At 39.7% G+C, this 20275-nt stretch overlaps 2 protein-coding genes across 3 annotated transcripts in view; one reads left to right on the top strand and one right to left on the bottom strand.

Moving 5' to 3' along the window:
• Nucleotides 1-20123, top strand: part of angpt2b (angiopoietin 2b) — a 31304-nt gene extending 11181 nt beyond the window's left edge. Inside the window, exons 4-9 of one of the 2 annotated variants that reach the window (XM_014985608.2) lie at nt 74-201; nt 532-656; nt 7719-7820; nt 12253-12419; nt 17437-17567; nt 17819-20123. In XM_014985608.2, the coding sequence (XP_014841094.1) occupies nt 74-201; nt 532-656; nt 7719-7820; nt 12253-12419; nt 17437-17567; nt 17819-17982 (817 nt within the window). In that variant the 3' untranslated portion in view covers nt 17983-20123. Of the gene's footprint in view, nt 1-73; nt 295-531; nt 657-7718; nt 7821-12252; nt 12420-17436; nt 17568-17818 lie in introns of both variants that reach the window. The other variant, XM_014985607.2, reaches the window with a different exon arrangement.
• The window catches only part of col9a2 (procollagen, type IX, alpha 2), a 179691-nt gene that overhangs the window by 67283 nt on the left and 92133 nt on the right, over nt 1-20275 (bottom strand). The gene's annotated exons all lie outside the window — the stretch shown is intronic.

Raw genomic sequence — 20275 nt, 5'->3', positions numbered from 1 at the left:
TATTATTCATTGCAATTTGCATTTTATGAGGACACTTTGCAAAATTGACCTACTTCTTCCTCTTCTCCTTCAGCTTTCTAGAACAGAGGCTCTTAGCGCTGGAGGCGCGGTACGGGAAGGAGCTGCAGGACTTGCAGGGTGAAAAGCAGCAGCTTCAAGATGTTCTGGAGAGGCAGAGTCGCCTGGTCAGCCAGCTCGAGGGTGAGCTCGGAAGCTCCACGCTCAACAGCACCACACTGCAGAGGCAGACAGACACAGTCGAGCAGCTGCCGACAAGAGTCAGACAATGCAATGGTGAGGCCCTGTGGCTTTACTATGTTTGGATCAGCATGTTATTCTCCCATAAACAGACACTGTAAACAATAGACGCAAATGTATGCAAGAGGAGTGATTCCACGTAGGCAATGTAGGGATGGTAATTCCAACTTCAAGTAGTAGAGCTCACACACTGGATGAAAATAATAATAATAATAGTAATAATAAAAAACTTAAGTCATCACTGTGTCAACATGTGCTTCTGTGTTTCTGCAGAAATCTCCAACTTGCCCAAAAAGGAGAAACGCGTTTTCAGGGACTGTGCAGAGATTCTCCGATCAGGGGCGAAGGAGAGCGGAGTATACAGCATACGACTGCACAACTCCACCCAGGACGTAAAGGTAGAGACGTTTTCATCCTTCAAACCATAAACTATGTTATGCTACCTGCAGATGATGTCAGAAGCATGCTTAACTATTTCCCTTAGGGGGGGGCCAGGCAGAGGCACAAACTGTAGAAATTGAAATTTCATCTAAATGCACTGTAGTCTTAGATTACAACGAACAGTGTGGGCGAAAACCTGAGTAACAAAACTATGTATCCAAACAAAACACATAGATCTGTTGAGCATGCAAAAACCACGCAGTAGATTTGTTTGTTCCAGCGGCCTAAGACAGAAGCTAATTTGTCTAGTCATATGATTAGCTTGTTTTGTTTTGTTTAGCTTGGCGTAGCTTGAACGTATACAACTCTATTTTTAGCATCTCTAAGCTAACTCTGTTCAACTTACTTGTCAACATAAAGGCTAAAGATGATTGAACCATTACAGACCACAAATTGCAAACAAGTGTTTAATTACCCACTTTTCTCCTTTATGAGGAGCTTTTTTCGTGCAGTAGTCTGAAGCAGCTTTTCTTCTTATCAAGCCAAAGATGAAAATTAGTCTCATGAATTTGCATGTAAATGAACTGAAACAAATATATATACATATATTATTGGTGGTTGTAAAACAACAAAAACATTACTGTCATCTACAGACATCACTGATCAATGAACGGTATGATATGAACAAACTTATTGAGAGTCCTGGTTGGAGTTGCTAGGCAGGTTAGCCAATCAGATGTTCAGGGTATCCAGCATCCACTCTTGTGGCGACGCCCCGGCATGATGTGCATCCAGATTTTCTCAACTATACATGATTTTCCAATGGAGCAACCCAAAGAGGTATCTAATTGTAAAGTGGAAGGTAACAGATACATGATTTTTAAATTTGTTACAAATAAAATCCAACAAGTGGATTCAGCCCACCTGACGGTACACAAACTGAATAAAATCTAGAGCAATTGGCCAACTTAAAAGTAGTTGTTTGACATTACAGTTAACAGTTGTGCACTCAATGAATCTAAGCTTCATGATAGAGCAGCCAGAGGAAAATCAATGTTGACAGAAAGCTGTGAGAAGTCAGTTTGCCGGAAGCCCTGTGGGAAACGCAGCAAATGTGGATGATGGAGCTCAGGTCAGATGAGCCCAACATTTAACTTCCCAACCTACATGCAAAAGATTATGTGCAATGAATAAGTCAATATTTTTGTAAGGCACTATATATGCAAAAACTAAAAGAGAAAGACTTTATGACAAAATCATGACTGGAACGTCTATGGTTTCTCTTTGTTGCCACAAGTTTAGACAACTTTACAAATGAGAGAACATAATAAAAAAAACAAAGGAAGGTGCATCAGATGCATTTCTGTCTAAATCTTTGAAGGAATCGATGCACATATATTTCATCATAGGTTTTTGTTTTAGTCCTAGTCATTTGTCTTCAATCTCATTGTACCCTGTTTGTGAAAAGCTTTGAAAGTGGCAGGTGCATTTTTTTTTTACAGTCGGACCTAGAAGACATGGCTTCAGGGATAAAGGAGTTCAAAGTCATTGACCTTTTCTCACAAATATCTCCTGACTAATAGTGACATGATTTTATTTGATTTTTTTCTCAAAAGACTATGTTCTTTTGCCTCTCGGTTTGCAACACTTCAGCCAGTTTTATTTTTTACGTTAATTTCACAGGCCAGTAAGAAACAAACAAACACACACACACACACACACACACACACACACACACACACACACACACACACACATTGTATGATGGAATTCAGCCTGGTGTCTAGGAGGAAATTCCTGGAAGGAAACAAAACCTAGCATGATTTCAAGGTAATTTGCCGAAGCTTTTGGGGCTGAGGTAAATAGAGATGCCACGCTGTTACAGAGAGCAAAAATAATAAGCAGTGAGAGTTTTACGCCCTGCTGGCGACATGGGCAGGGAGTGTGTGTGTGTGTGTGCTGTTGAATGCAAAGCCGGAGCAGCCAAGGAGGTGCCTTCTCTGATCTCAGGGTGCTGGCTCATGCTAAGTCAACCGTGGCATCCAGCGGCAGGCTATCATTTCAGTAAATCACATCCACTGGTCTTCGACTGGATTCTCTCCCTTAGAGCACAGCAGGGGGGGAAAAAAAGCAAACAAACAAAAAAGGAAAAAAAAAAACATGGCCACGGAACAGCTGTTTGCTATGCGTTGCTTTTAGTCTAGTTTACTGTTGGCACCTTGTCTTTCTGCCTGTTTTTTTTTTTCCCACCAAGTTCCTTCTCCTCGTTTCCTGTGGGCAACCAGGTGTTAGGCACTGGTGCCATGTGTTTCCTGCCAACTGGGGCCAGTGTGCGTTTTCCACTGATACAAGTAAGCACCTCCCCTCCCCTTCCTACCACCCCCTCCCTGAATCAAGGCTGCTTTCAGTCTATGCCAATTCCAATTTTGTTCCAGGTCCAGTGGGCCTGGTGAGGTGGGTGGCTGTAAAAATTGGGGCAAAAACAAATTGGCCTATTTTCTAAGCAGTGGGCGATTTTTCTCACTTTGACCAGAGACAAAAGGATTGCAAATGCAACATTAGCCTCATTCAGATGTGATTTGTATCAGGAAATAAAGTTTTTATCATTGTGGGTCATGTTCCTAACCCACTGAGTTCAGTTAAGTCCAAAAATTATTTGATTAATCCGAAACGGAGACTAAACTTTTACACGGCTTTCTTCAAATAGTTTCTATAGATGATGATGGCTGTGGAAGGCTCTGGCAGGATTGGTTTGTATTTAGCACCGTCTAGCCTCTGTGCCCCTGAAGGAGAAAGGATGCACCGAGCATGATGCCTCCACCACCGTGGTATCACAGTGAGCATTGACGCTTTTGTGTGATGTTAGTTGCCCACCACATGTAGAGTTTAATTTAGGTCAGAGCAGAAAACCTCCTTGTTCATGCTCTGGCCTCTACGTGGCTTGAGACAAGCCGTAACTTCTTTGTCTTTGTTCTTTCATTTGAGGTGGCAAGAATGAGATGAGCATTGTTTTCATCGGTACACCTACATAGATTTGTCGTTTTGCTGTTGCAATTTGGGATGGTGGACTGAAGTGTGTTATGTAGTATATTTAAAGATGTTGTTTTATAACCTAATATAGTTTAATCGTTTCCAGAACTTGATTCCTGATGTGTTTTGCCATGTTCCTTGGTCTTAATCATGTTTGATCGTTAATGCTCTTTCACAAATCTCTGAGGAATGTATTTTTTTAACCAAGATTAAATGAGGGCTCCCACGTACTCGGGTGTACCTCACTCAACGGAGGTCCTCGAGTGCTTGAGGTGGACTCGTAGTGAACGTCTGCCGGACACGTTTGTGCCCACATACGCATGCTCTGTGTCACACATTAAGCTGCTTGGAAACAGTGTCCACATCCGACTGTTTTATATGCAACACCGAGCTAATACGGTTGAGAGTCAACAACATCATTTTGTGGAAAAAATGGAATCAAATTGTGAAACACATCTGAAGGAGCAGATGCGCTTCCCGCAATACTTATATTGAGGAAATATAAGTACTGTCCCTTACCAGCATATTGAATTCCCCTTCTTTATCCCTAGTAGAGTTTAATCGTTTATGTTTTGGCTTCTTGTCTTTTGTTTTTTCTAAAGCTAAAATACAAAATTATCTCTTATCTCTTACTTGTCCATTGTCCAATTCCATGGCTGAAATTGTGGGAAAAGAAAAACATTTTCATAAGAACTGTAAAAAAAAAACAATCATTGCACATAGCACACCCAAGTATGTGGGAGCATTTACAAACAAGTGGAGTCTTACTTAATTATGAGATAAGCAACTGGTTGCACTGGATTTTATTCACTTAAACCAAGTTAAGTACCTATACCTATCCACAATAGTCTGCATTTGTATTGTTTAAACAAAGGAACACATGCATCCATTTCTGTTTAGACCTTTCTATTTTGTATTTGTCTAACACACTCAAGTAAAGCACATTGTGGTTCATACTTAAAATATGAAAAAGTTGGAAGACTTTTGCACGGCAATGTGCTTCCTATGTACAACTGATAACTGCACATGTAGCCTGTGGAACAGTGTGCATAAAGCATAGCAGGCAGAAGTTATATTTTTAATGTTTAATGGCACCACAATGTGATTTCATCAGTTAAGAATCCTCAGTTGAAACAAGTCAGGCACTTTAACTTCCAACTTGACAGAAAAACCCCCCAAAAAAACAACAAACGTAATGTTTTTATGAACATGCACTTCATATAGCCTTCTGTATATGTTCATACAGAAGGCTCTTTATTTCCCTCTTTATTTTGGTCATTTTATTTTGAAAGTCATGCAAACACAGGTTCATATTTTGATAATGCAACCTGTTTACTCTCAGATTTCAACCCTGATTTGAATAAGAACAAAATCCACTTTTCTTTCATCAATAGTAATCAGCATTCCAGATTGCAGAGACTTTTTTTTTCTCCAAGTCACCATTGCTGCTGACAGTTTTTATGACCTAAAGTGACAACACGGTACAAAAATCCAAATAAAGTCCTCAGAAACAAAACAAAAAACACTTTCCAAGCCTGTTGATTTAATTATACAAGTTTAACCAAGACTGATCCAAGTAACAAAAAGCATTTAATCTTCCACCCACTGGGGGAAACTCACTCCGTCATCTCATTACCAGCACAGGAGGCTGGAAGGCAGCCAGCTAAACACCTCAAATGTCTCAAACAAGTCTAGATTTCCAAATCTGTCACCAGATGAATAAGTACAATTTATTTATAGTTTTCCTTGCAAACACATCTCCATCTGGCAGAACGTGTCGCCAAGAAAGAAAGAAAACACGGCTGTAACCGAAAACGCCCCCTCAACCAACCTTTCTCCTTCAACCCCCTCATCCACACCACCAGCCCCGCTCCTGGGATACATGAACAAACTGGGATGTTAGTTTTTCCACCCCACCTGGGTTATATCATGGTGCAGCACCCTGAAAAGAAGGGATCCGCCCCCTCCCTCATTTTCCTTTATAGAAGTCCTCAAATAACAGACAGGCTGCGGTGTGTTTCATTTCATCACAACATTGTTTTCCTCTCACTAGTGAGTCTTCTGACTGACTAGTCTAGTCTAGAATAGTCAGAAATACATTCAATTCACTCGGGGTGTCTGACAAAAAAAATTCCTAGCTCTTAAAATTTTCAATTTTACATAGTGGTGGGACTCGATTTTAAATCTCAATTTGTTTTTTTATTTTATTTTATTTAATTAAAATTTTAATTTAATTACAGGGTTTGTAATTAATGAATTGCATTTTAATTAAAAACTGTACGTATATCGACAAAATGAGCAGCATTTTCTACTCAAACTCCTTTTGCTGCTAAATTATTGAATAAATAGACATATGAGCTCAACAACAAAGATTTTCCGTTCTTTTAAATCTGATATTTAAGTTATTCAACCATCAGATTGGTGCAAAGTGCTGTTATACACATTCAGCTTTCAAGTGTTTCAGAGACTGCTCATCATTCGTGGAGCTTGTTTGAAACAATTTGTCTTTAGAAATGTGGACTGCAGACGCTAACATTAGCATTACAGACATTTGTGCCGCTACAACATTTCACAATGCGACTGTATTTTATGCTTGAAAAGCGTCGGTAATAGAGTACCTATTTTTTATCATAATTTGCATATAACTATTTTCTCTTCCAAAATCCCATTAGATTGTTTTTGAAGAAAAAAAATTAACCTCCAGCGGACTAAGAAAAGCAGCTTTGTTACTCATCGCTGTTGTTGTCAGACATCGCCTATGCGTCAGATTTACAAGCGTACCAGAAACACAACACAGAGGATCTGGTTCTGAGACTTTTGTATGTGGAAAAAGAACAATGCAGTCAAGTTAAAATCTTTAATGTGCTAAAGTTTCAGTCCTAATTGTATAACATTTGCCACATTCAAAAAGTAGTGCACAACTGTTGAGGAGAGCAGACAACACATAATCTACTGACAAAAATCATCAACATATAGCAACATTTCTGACTCCTTTTACTCTGCTACATCAAAAAAAAATCCAGCTGAATCAGTTACTCTCAGATGTCAGATAATTATTAAATGCAGTACATTAATCAGAGAAGTAGCCAAGAGGTCCGTGGTAAAATGTATCAGTGGCATCACGCATTGGGAATGCTACTTTTAAACAGAGAAGTAGGTGAGTCAGAGTCAATAAGACAGATGGAGCAAATAAGAGGGCAATTAAGAAAGAAAATCTACCAAAGTTACAATTAAATTGTTTAAATCAAAACATATTGATTTGTTAGAATGGCCTAATTCCAGAGCGAAAGCCAACTGAGAATCTGTGCCGAGATTTTAAGGTTTGATGTGCAAATCTAGTTTAGGACAAACTCCAAAGGATCTTCAGGTGACAGTAGTTCAGCTTTTACCCAGGTGGGCTCAATACAAACGTACTCCACACTTTCAAGATTGCTTTTGTAAAATAAGAAAAAAAGGTACAGAAAAGAGTAATATTTTACTTCCACATTATTTTGCACTCCTGTCTGCTAGTCTTTGTGACAAACTGAAAAATATGAGGGTTCTAAATTAGTTTGCACAGCATTGTTCACGTCAGAAAGTATCATTATGCTAAAACACAAGCAGCATTAGTTTTTTGACACTCAGCAGAAAGTTGGTTAAGATGATAATAAAAAAAAAAAATCTCTACTCTCTAACACGTCTGTCGAACACCAAAGAACAGTCTGTGAAAACAGCATCTTTCAGTTGGTAAGGAGCCACGTTGTGCAGTTAGCAGCTGGTGGACTACAATGGAATGAGTCTCGCCATCTGGTTTGAGACAGAACAGACTACGGATCAGTGTTCAGGGTCCTCGGAAAAGGAACGAAAATGATTCAGGTAAATGTGCGTGCTAGGATTAAATAACTTGTCAGCCGGTTCTTGTTGCCCGAAGTCTCTCGGTTGAGACATCGCAGTGACAAAACGTGTCACTTTTCAAAGGAAACTTTCCGACGTAGTGCTGCGGCTTATTTATTCTACCAGGACTAAAAGATCTGACCTGGTTTTAACTGTTTTGGGGGGTTTTTTCTCAGGTGTATTGTGACATGAAGACCAGAGGTGGCGGGTGGACGGTGCTGCAGCATCGAAGGAACGGCTCAGTCGACTTCCACCGCAGCTGGAATGACTACAAAATGGTAGGTGTTCAAGGCATTGAGGGTGCACCGCTATCATAAGGTCACGTGGACCCTGGTGCTGCAGGCCTGTACAGGAGGTTTCAATAACTGTCCATGGGTGGTTTGGCATGAGAAGGCGTGGGAGAGCGGCTATCCTGTGATCCCAGGTGACCTGTGGTTGTTGTATTTGGCTGCCCTCATGTTCCCTATCACCCCCCATGTTATTGCACCTGCTCTCGTTCCCCCTCTCTGTGTCAACCCCCACGAACACGCACACACACACGCACACACACACACACACACACACACGCACACACACACACACACACACACACACACACACACACACACGCATCATACACACACATCGCTCATACACAAACCACTAATGTTTTCTTCTCAGAACTCTATTATTTGTATCAGTCCTCAAGCTTGCTAAAGTTTTCCTGCAAAACAGTCTAAAGTGCGCACAAGAGACCTCAAAGTAGTCCTGGTGTTTTGGCTCTGTCAGACATGTTTTCACACTTATGGCTTTTGTTTTGGCCAGAGCTTAAATTATGTTTTACTAGATGTGACTACAATGCTTTTCTTTTTTTTTCCTTTCCAAATGGAACATGTAGTCGTTTTGCTCAAGTAAAGCAGCATGCAGTCCGCTCTGACTGTTAAATTGCCCACAGAAGAAATGAGCGATGCAGGTTTTTTTGGGAGGTTTTGACTGGATGCGGTGTTGTTATGCGTCTAATCGGCCCCGACAAATCAACTGCGATTGTGTTTGCCCAAACCCAAAGAGTGACGCTCAAAGAAATAACAGTTAAAAAAAAAAAAAAAGACTTGAAAACTTCTTTTAGGGACAATATTTTTACAAGTGGATGATAAACATTTGACTCCAGCTGGGGGCGTGGGAGCCCAGGGGCCCCCGTAGATGGCAGATAATGTATGCAATGAAATGCTCTGCTGCTTTAGACTTTGCTCCATTTTCTCAGAAGCTGTGGTCAGACTTGGTCAAATGTTTGCACCCCGGGGTTCTAGTCAGGTGATAAATGCTTCACACCTCTTTGCACTACATCTTCTCACAGACAAGAGCAACAACTAAGACAAAGTGTGACAGCCAGACGTGTAGTTCCAGGAATTAGGCCCAGCCCAATAAACTTTGTACTTTGCAGAACAGATGTTGGTTATTTAACGTTATACACTTGCGGCGCAAGTGCAAAGAGCTGGTATATTTGCAAAACCCAACACATCACCCACAAAACGTATCTATTAAAGCACTTAGGATAGACAACGCAGAACATTTAAGCAGCGTGTGGGAAACCAACATATAGGTAATTATTGTATTTAGTAGGGGTTTGCCAAAAAATCGATTTGCATAAGAATCGCGATTCTCTTTTGAGGGATGTTCACAATCAATATAAAATATCCCAAAATCATAAATAAAAGAGAGTCTTTGTTGAAGAGGAACATTTGGACTCATTCAGTTTTTCGTTTCCTAACTCCGGGGAAGACGGACTTTGGCATGAGCCTCGCCTTTTTGAAAGGTATGCAAAATGAAGATTAAACGGTTCAGGAACCCCACAAATGCACAGAGCCAAGCTACAGCAAACTAGCGGTACACCACGCCCTCCCATAACGAGCTCTGTGCAGTGTGATTGATCCGAAGCTTGTGGGCGCGCTTTACGCTCAGACAGCAGTGTTGATACTTCGCTTCAACTACGACGTGAATACTTTTGAGGGATGTTTAACTGGCATTTGTACGATTGGGTGATTCTTCACGAAATAACTACAATGACTCTCCAGTAGCTACAAACTCCTGGATGGAAATTGCAATGTCGTCGTCCAAGGAATAGGCTATCTTCAAAAATGTGTGTCAGCTTCTCTGAGTCCACTCCGTAAAAGTAAAACGGGGAATTTTCAGGCAGTGGAAACCCTTTGTCTCCATTTGTCAGTCCACCTTGCAAAACCGACAAGATTGTATCATGAGGATCCTTTGAACACTTATAGATTGAAGCAGAAAACATTATGAATAAATCCTGAATAAAATCCTGGCCCAAAAAAAAAAAAAAAAAAATCTGAATTGAATTTAATCATTTAATTAAACTGAATGATTACATTAATTCAATTTAATCAAGTAAGATATTCCCACTCCTAATATTTAATAGTTATCCTCTTCGATAGAAACATATCACTTTTCAAAAATGCTACGGCGAATTTCTTTCCACTTTTATCAACAAGGCTGCTTTAGCTCGTTAATTTATCTACAGTCGCCTTATTGTTCCACGAAGTTGATTCCTGGACTTTACCCTCGCAACACCTCCTGTCCTTCTGCTAGCCGTTCTGCTGCTGATTTGCTGATGGCTTTGGGAATATTATCCTGTTTGTCTGATCCATTTGCAGTCAGGCTTCAGCTGTCAGACAGATGGCCCCATATTTGACAGCGAAATGCTTCGGTATATAGAGGAGTTCATGTCCGACTCAGTGACTGCAAGGTGTCAGGGTCTTGTGGCCTCAAAACAAGCCGTCCGGCCTGCCTCCCCTGCTGCGCTTGACAGTTGGTATGAGGTGTTAGTGCTGAAATATTGTTTGGCTTTTGCCAAATGCACTCCAGTGAAATGTCTCTACTTTTCGGCTCATCTGTCCAAAGGACATTCTTCCAGAAGTCTTGCGGTTTGCTCAGATGTAACTCAGCAAAACTTGGGCTGCATTGTTTTATTTTTAAACAGAACAGACTTTCTACTGGCATCCTTTCTAAACAAGCAGTACCTATCCAAACTTTTATTTTTTCTCCTTTTTTCAGGGCACTTTCTGAACTTTGCAATTCAGCCTGATACCCGAGGCCTGTAGACTCCGAAATTCGGCTCTTGGGCTTTTGATTGAGGATTGGTTTCTCTGATCTTAGTGTAATTTTGCCAGCACACCCTAGTCCGTGTCTCCAGTGTTTTAATATTTTTCACTTTGTTTTCCCACTTCAATCACTGTTTACATTTTAAGGCAGCAATAATTGCCTCTCAAAGATCGCTCATGATGCCGCCAGCCACCTCACCCACCTCTAGTTCTTTGGCAGGCTCGCAAAGAACCACTCAACCTTCATCACTCAAAGGTATTTTGATTTACAGCACATACATGTGACTTAGTTTAAGAGTGTTAAACTGTTTTTTTTCCCCACTCATCCCTCTATCTTCAATGTACGGAGCACAAAGTAAATAAAACTCTGTTGTTTTCTTTTTTCTTCAGCAAATCAATTCAATTTCTTCCCATTTGTTTCACAAAAGCTGCACTAATGACCCGAAAATGACGTCACTTAATCTCACGCAGCACAATGCAGACATTCTGCCTGTAGCTCCAAACAGAACGACTTCAAGAATTCATTCACCTCGACTGAAACAACAGGGGAGTGGATTCAGGTTTATTATTATTATTATACCACTTGGGGGCATTTGACTGAATGCAGATCATTGAACTCTTATTCTCAATTAGTCGGGTGATTATTAAGTAGAAAAAAGAAATAAAGTGATTGATGCTATTTGTACCTGGGAACATAGCACATCGTACCTTACACACTGCAGGGCTTCATAGACGAAAAAACTTTGCTACACAAAATCTGCTTCATTTCTGTTTGTCGTCATTTTGTCAGTAATTTCGATTTATCTACAGCTTATCGCATGATAGGCTTTCAAAAATACTTAGTGGTGCGCCAACACATCAGCCCTGATTGCCTTGGTGTTGAGAGACTGGCCATTAGACCATACATGCTTTCTTATAGTATTTATGAGGGAGTTAAATCTGTAAAAAAATAAAATAAAATAAATAAAGACGTGCACTTAAACAGTGATCTTGGGGAAAAAAAATTGATGCAATGTGATGTTTGGTGTTTAAGTCTTAAATTAGGTTTTTCAATGTCTCAGGTTGAAATCTTATAGTAGAACTGAACCAGGTAGGAAATATGATTCTTATATTTGCTCAAATAAAGAGGCCTGATTAGCCAGATGATATTTTTTAGTAATTTGTCCCTAAATCATTCTCAAATGTAAACATTATCTATGTTTTGTTGAATTCATTAATCATTTTTTTTGCTTCCTTTGCCAAATCTTTGGATAACTTACATCCATGTCAATTCCTCACTTCCAAACTGAGTGGATTATTTCTCAAAACTAGTGGTTACTTTAGCTTTTATTTTATTTAAGCTGTGCAGATGGACCGCTGACATGACGCAAAGGTAAATCCATGTCTCCGCTGACTGTTCCCCAGCTTTTTGGAGTGGAGTGTTTTACATCCCAGATGCAGTCAACTGTCTTAACACATCAAAATGATAGATGTGCCTGCCCGAAGTGAGCTCCTTTTTCATATTAACTCCAAAAAATACTTGGCAGACAGCTAGAAAAACCATTCCCTTTGTTAAAGTATGTTTTGTTTTTTTTTTTTTCAGTTTTTTTTTTTCCTGTCTTTGTGTTGAATCCAGGGCTTTGGAGAGCCATCAGGGGAACACTGGCTGGGAAACGATATCATTCACAAGCTGACCAGCTCACAGGAATACAGTCTGCACATCCAGCTCCGAGACAGAGAGGGGAACGAAGCCTACTCACATTATGATCGCTTCCACATAGACAAAGAAGTCAACAACTACAGGTAATATCACATCATATTGTCTTTGAGAATATTTTTTTACATTTTGGCTTAATCAATTTATTTATGTTTTGATTGATTATAAGGTTAAAAAAACGAAATGCCCCACAAACATATTCCTAAAAACTGAACATTTTGAAAATAAGTTATTTTGTCACGTCACAACCACTAACTTGAATTATTTTGTGCAATGGAGTTGCATTCAACAATCAACACTTTGTAAAACCACTTTTCATCTTCCCACAACCATTCTCCTTTAAAAAGCCCTGCTGTCACTAATGAACAAAAGTGTCACTATAACGTAATGATTGCCACCATCATATTTCACTTCAGCAACTATAAGATCAGTGTAGTATGTAATGCTAGTATTCTGCCAGAGAGCGTCTTACATGTGCTGGTAAACTGCACATGCACAATCCTATTGCGTCAATCTGAAAAAACGAGTAACTGATCAGAACTTCCGATTTAAGATTTTAAAATGATGTCAGACAGTCAAAAGTGTAAATATATGTCCAAACTGAAGACTAAAATGAAAAAAAAAAAAAATAAATAAGAAAAGAAATAAAAAGCATGGTTACAGAGTAACATTTTCCATAACACTATGAACATAATATTTAGAGTCGGTATTGTAAATCATACTGTATGTTAGAACAGGGTGAAGTACTTCCAGTGTCAAGTGGCACAGCAGAGTCAGCAGGCAGAAAACTACTTTGGACTACTTCATTCAGGGAAGTTACTCACAGTGGAAAGAGTATTCAGAAATTTAACTCAAGTAAAAGAAGCGACAATATCTGAAAAATATTACTAAAATAAAAGTAAAAAGTATGGCATAGTAAAACAACTAAAGAAAACAAAAAAAAAACCTCTTGCTCAAGTAAATGTAACTGAGTAAATGTAACCATTTACGACCCAATTCTTGATTGTGGATTACATATTAATAGTTGTCCTGTCACCAGTCATCCCACCTGAGCTGTGGATCTCTGCAGCCTTCAGGTTTGGGTTTACAGTCTTGGTTGCCATTTTCCAGCCCTGATTTACTAATAAGGTGAATTCTGGAGCCACATGGTTGCACTAGAGTACATAAAGGGGTGTCAGAGTAAAGGGGACTGAATAAAGTCCAGATTTTTTTGTAATAATTTGAAAACAAAAAAAAAAAAAACGACATTTCCCTTCCATTTCATGAATGTGCACCACTTTGTGCCGACTTGTCAAATAAAATGGAAGTAAAACGCACTGAAGTTGGCGAATGATATCTGACTTGAACGCGGTCATCGTGATATGACTGATAACGAGTAGCCAAGCGGAGGCTGTGCAATGACTTGGCGGCCTTCGTTTTCATTCCCACGTCACAGCTGCTCCGGCTGCCCCTGAAATTCCCCAGGGGGAGCCACATCCCTCCCCGTACCCCACCCCCACTGGTGTTCAACTGTAAACCCCAGCTGTAGCTGCCACTGCCAGGAAGCTCCCCCCGGTAATCGTCCAGTCGCTAACGTGATTATATTTGGTTGTGCCGGAGCGATTTGTCTTCTGGAAGGAAAGTTAAATTTAAAGTAAAGTCTGGGACTTGCTCTTGTTTAGTGAGCGTTTATAGAGGCTGACAATCTGAGGGATGAAAAATCATGATCACATGTAGGAGTAGGCTCTGGAAACCCTTAATAGTGCATCAAATTGCTTTTCCCCGAGTTTCTTCCACGTAATTAGCACAATAAAACTGAGTGTTTCACCACTTCGCTTCAGGCTGCTCCGTGTGAGACGATGCACCTGAATGTGTGTAATCACCCCTTTTCGCCCTGCTACTTCTGAGAGCAGGGCGAGTTAACATTCTGCTTAACTCCTACCAGCTTTATGTGCACGCTGGAAAATGCCGATTTGACCCCGTGGGTTTGTATTATTACTCCCGAGCCGCTGATCTGGGTGCTCCGCAGGAAGTCGGCGGCTGAAATGCTGGTTCCCAGCTGGATCCAGTGCACTCCCTGGAGTAGTGTGGCGCTTTTCACCTACAACTCAGTTAACAAGATTCATACATAAATCATTGGGATGGCAGAAAACCTCCTCCTTTGAGGTTGCTAAAAATAGCTGTTCTTATAGTGAAGGAAGTGGTGGACATTCTGGTAATGCAACCCGTTCTTTGTCGCTATGCCTTTAAAAACATAGAAAGAGCCCTACCTTGTTCTGCAGATTTAGTAGAATAGCTCAAGCCAGTAGGAATGTTTTGTAAAAGAGCTAAAAGAGCCGGAAGCCTCCATCATCCGCATGGTGCTGTGAAAGAAAGATCCCCTCCCCTACAGATTTATTTGTTTTTGTATGTATTTGTTTGTCACACATTATGATAATGTTCAAAAATGCTATTTTCAAATTGAGGTTTTATTTAAAATGCTAAACCTAATTTCACTTGCCACACCTGAAAAACCTCCCCAAGTAAGAAATCAATTAAACAGAACAATGTCTGAAAATACGAAGAGCTAAAAAAAAATAAAAATCATGCCCCGAGAAGAAAACATGGAACAGGGGTGAAGCTTCCCAGGAGTGGACTAGCAAAACTGCTCCAAGACTTTATCGACAACTATCCAAAAGGATCCATCGTTGGCTTTAGCTAAAGTCCTGTTCATGATTTTCTTTTTTCAGCAGGACAGTGTTTCAAATCACATCAACAAATTCCACCTACAAGTGCCCTAAAAAACCTCAGGTTTTTGAGAGGCCTAGTCAAATTCCAGGCTTATATCTCATTCAGATCCTATGAAGTTACATTAGACAGTTCTTCAAAGAGGAGTGGACCAAAATCTATTGACAGTGATGTAAAATACTCACTGACAGCCATCACAAACTCTTCTGCCGCTGTCAGTTTTTACACCTGTAGGACAGTTATTTCTTCACACAAGGCCACTTATATTTGGATACATTTTTTGTTTTTCTCTTAATAAATGAAATCATACTTTGAAAACTGCAAGTTCTTTTTCACATAAAAACACACTCATGTTCCATATTCCAACAGGATATCATTTAGCCTCTAATTAGAAGTGTCCAATTTCCCCTCATGCCGCTAATCCATTACGAGGAAAAAAAAGAATCAACAATTTTTCATCCCCTGACAAAATTCCCAAATCCCTCTGCTATTCCGTCATCACTCCCCTCCCCGCTGCTGTCATTTCGAGCTCTGCTCTCGCATCCCTTCATGACGTGTTGTCCTGCCCTTTGAACCTACAAATTCGAGAGGAAGATTTTTCATTTAGTCATCACAGACAGCGAGCCTCCGGGCGACAGGGAGTGGAGTGGGGGGAGACAGGGGGGAGGGGGAGGGTGCGTGTAAGGGGACACATAGAGGAAGAGGCTCTGCTCTCACTGGAACAGAATTACGAGGGCAGAGGAGAGGCTGTGCGGCGGGACCGAACCCCTCAAACCACCCCTCTTCAAAGCAGCTCTGACTCACACTCAGGTGGACAAATAAAAGACGCGGAGAGCCTCGCATGCGCTCACATTCAATCAGCCCATGCTTTGTGAGAGGAGAGAGACTGGAACTTGGGCAGGAACTCTTCTCCATTTTTTTTTTTTTTTTCAAACCGGGTTGTTTCTCAAAGCACGGCATGGAAGGAAAATAATGAGATTTCTTTCACTTCGTTTTCACACTGATGTTTAGCAACAATGTGAACCTGAGGCTCAGACATCCTACAGTGGCTTTCAAGAAAATATAACCAAGCTTTTTTTTCGTTTTTGTTTTTTTTTTTGGGGGGGGGGGGGTGTTGTTCTGCATTGTCGTCTGTGAGGAAGAGTGTTGAGTGTTGAGTTTGGATTTATTATGGTGCAAAATAGACGGGATTCAAAATAACACCTCTTTACTTTGATACTAAATGCTAAAAAAAGGATCAGCCACATCAAAAGCATTAGATTAAACGCTGTTTAAAATGCTTTTTTTTTCTTGTCTTTTTTCCAAATTAAATCGTCGAGTCATATTTTTATTTCCCCCCTCAGGCACTGACAAATCAAACAAAGACAAAACAGTAAGAATAGATCAAAAGCCCCTCTGGATACACATCATCCATTCAGTATTATGTTGTACAAAAGAGCAACAAACATTGATCGCCTTATCAGCTTAACTACTGTTGCTCTAAGAAGTACACACACTGATGAAATTTTTGGGATGTGAAATGATCCGATCATAATTAATCATTTCAAGGTTTCCACTTTACTAAAACATAATGTCCTGAAAGCTGAAAATTGAGTAGAAATCAAAATAATAAAAAGACCTCCATAAACCCCGTTCCACAACTTCCAACTAAAACTTTGCTAAAGTATTTTTTAACATTGGCTTTCTGTCCTGTTGCGATCTGTGAATCTGATTAACCACAGAAATAACTCAGAGGATTTCTTCAACTAAAACCACACCCTATAGAGTTAGAGGCTCTGGGTGCTCTCTTTGTACAAATGTATCAGTCAGGAGAAGGGTAAATATACATTATCTAGACGGCACAGTGATGACAATCAAAAAGATTAAGTGAAACACGCATTTACACATTTTCGGAGAACTTGCAAAAAGATGCGAGGAAAAACTTGCAATATTTAAGGATTTATGCAGGAGTAGTTTCTTCCAAAGTGTCATTCCCAGCATGACTAAAATCTTTTAAAATCCTACGGAAAGGCATATTAGAGTCTGATAAAATTAAACATAAATTTCAGGTCACAGTTCCAAATGGTTTCAGATTTGTTTCCATTTCAGATGGATACTGGATATTTGTCAAATTTGGTCACATTGTGGGAAAAAAAAAGTTTTTTTCATGATAAATTATGGTCACTTTTCTTAAACATTTAAACATTTCAATGAGTGTGTTTAAACTTCTGAGATCCACTATGCCTACCAATGAGTACTTTAGTTATGAATACACAGCGTATGGTGCAACTCAGTGTCATTTTCATTTCCCAACAAGCTGTCCGACATTGACTCGTTGTAGAATACTCACACCTGGCTACGCTGTTTCCAAACATTTTATTTGTTTATTTATTTATTGCTTTCTTCCACTCTGGCCAGCCTTCATGCCGACGGGTTCAGCGGCACCGCCGGCAAAACCAGCAGTCTCACCCACACTGGGAGCCAGTTCAGCACCAAGGACAGAGACAACGACCGCTGCACGTGCAAGTGCGCTCAACTCGCCTCGGGAGGTGCGAACCGTCGATCAAACGCTCCAATCGTCCGCCCCCCGTCTCAATCTGTCTCTCTTTTACAACCCGTCCTGTTGAACATTTTTATTTGTCCTCTTGTAAATGTCCCACAGAGCTTTTTATTTTCCCTTTGCTCCGGTATAAAGTTACTGCTGACTTATAGCTGTACATCGATGTGTTCGATTTCATGAGCTGAAATTTGACTGATTGTGACTTTCTCCTTGAACTCTCTGGAATTGTCCCTCTTGCAGGATGGTGGTTCGATGCCTGCGGCCCGTCCAACCTGAATGGCATATATTACCCCGTTTCATCCAATGTACTCCGCTTTAATGGCATTAAGTGGTACTACTGGAAGGGTCCAAATCTGCTGGCTACCATGACAACCATGATGGTGCGCCCTGCTGACTTCAGATGAAATTGCCGCGCAGCTCGATGGATCGTTGGGGACTTAATGTTGCAGATGAATGTAATTAATCAACCAACGGCAATGAATAAAAAGTATATCAGGCCAAGAAGTCCTCCAACTTAGACCACCATACAGTTTGTTCATACACTAAAAAGGGACTCATATGAGTGTTTCTGAAAGGATCACTCTTCTGTCACCACAAAATGAGGACTAAAAGACTTTCAAGAGCAACACTTCTGTTGTCTCAGACATGTAATGTTAGACTTTTGCTTTCACTTTACAAATGAGTGGAGAAGAGTTATGCACTTAAACTTGGTTAAATTTAGGAGTTAAAACAATGTATACAACTGGGAAATGTAATAATAATAATAATAATAATAAGAAGAAGAAAACCATTTTTATAGACAGGAGTGATAAAACTTTTCAATAATGTGTGGCACTGTAACCAAAATACTTGGAGGAAACACAGCAAGCATGTTGAAGAATGTTGTGCAATGGAATATTGGAAATAGGCCCGTTGGTTAGGCTTTGGAATAAAAACTACCTGGTTCTACTAGTGTAACTGTAAAATAAGATACATTTAAGTGCAATATAAAATGCCCAGTCATCAAACTACTTGCTTACGTTTAGGATCTGATGGGTTTTTATCATTTGAAATGTTTCCGACACATGGAAAACATTGCGAAGGAGTTCAGGTGTTACATATTTAGTCTTATGAGAAAAACAAATGGTTACGATTGTGGATTGAAAAGAAAGTAGAGGATGGAAAATGGAAGATAGCAGAAATAGAGAGAGGTCTTTTTCTATGATGCTAAATAGCGTGGCCAATGTTTCTGGTAAGAGTTATGAGCTCAAATAACTTGGTTAGCCATATGAAACAGCATAAATGTTGTGAAAGACTGCAAAGATTCATCATGTGCAGCGTTATGATTGATGTACTTGGTTAGGTTAATTTCAGGCAAAGGAAACATGGCAAAGATCATGTTAGATCATGAAACATTCTCTTTCATACAGAGTTGTGAGCAAAACAGTAAAGTTCAGGAACTAAAATACGGTTCTCAAGGTAACCGTCAGAGTGTGAAAGACTTCAAAGACTGAGATATGGTGCAGCTCTTTGATTAATATATATATATCATTTTGAATAAAAAGAGGTAAACAGATTATTGATGAATACAAAAATGAGGTATTTCCTGCAATGTACGAAAATATGAGGGAAATACTTAATTTTAGGAACCAAAAGAACCTAATCAATTGCAGAAAACAGTCCAAGTCTTTGGAGCGACATTGATCATGTTTTGTGGTTGTGGAGTCCAAGCAACGTGTTTAGATGTTGTAAATATTATGTAAATATGTCTTAAGAATGCAAATGGTGTCATGCAGTGCATTTCGAAGTAAGAGTAGGAAACAAATTAAGCTTGATTAATTTGTTCAAAAAGATTGCTTTTTGGACTTAACACTTCAAAAAGTGACAACCATGTGACAGTAGGACATGAAACAGGTTGACAAGGGACATTTTGGCAAAAGGTATGATGACAAAGACAGCTTTACTAGAAAAACATGTTTGTGTGTCACGCTAAGTGGGGAAAATAACCAACTTGCTAACTCACAAAGATATGCTTTTTGTGTAAAGAGTGAAGTTTACTGGATTTCATAATCTGAACTTTCTGTACAATTAAATTTAGGTGTAAGAAATTACTAGACATATGGATCTTGTTATCCCACTCAGAGCAACAATGATTTGATCCTGCTGGTTTCGAATGCAATCAATAGCTTGCCTCCTAAATTACCTTCAGGGTTAAGCTCTTTCAAGGTTTTCAGGCAGCAAAGTTTTATTGAATGCTTTGTGACAGTTTCTTCAGCAGCTCAATGGAAATGTATTCCAGCTTGCAGCTCGGCCGTTTAACGTTCATTACAAACCCATAAAGAACAACAACTACAACCGGCTTTGCCCCTTTACTCAATCACCCAAAGGGCTTTTCTTTCAATAAAATATCTCTTAATTCCTTCAACATACACACCTCTCATAAAACTTTATTTGTTGGAGGTTCTGCTCATAAAAGTACATCATACTCTTTTGCTGGTGGGATTTACTGTGCAGAAGGAATCATTTGTAAATAAATAAATAAATAAAAACCATCTGGAAACAAGAATGTGAATTTAATTTAGATTTTTGGTGAAACTATTAAAAAAAAAAAAAAAAAAAAGATCATATGCATTGTTTGTTGCCACCCACAGCGTCAGGTGTTTGTTTTCACATTAACCACATCAACTTCCGCGAGCCACATGAGCCACAACGGCGAAG

This window comes from Poecilia mexicana, unplaced genomic scaffold (assembly GCF_051168715.1).
Source record: "Poecilia mexicana isolate PSO_F unplaced genomic scaffold, ASM5116871v1 scaffold_11, whole genome shotgun sequence".
NCBI classification, from domain to species: domain Eukaryota; kingdom Metazoa; phylum Chordata; class Actinopteri; order Cyprinodontiformes; family Poeciliidae; genus Poecilia; species Poecilia mexicana.
Note: the sequence above shows the minus strand (reverse complement) of the source record. Positions and strands in the feature narration are given on the sequence as shown.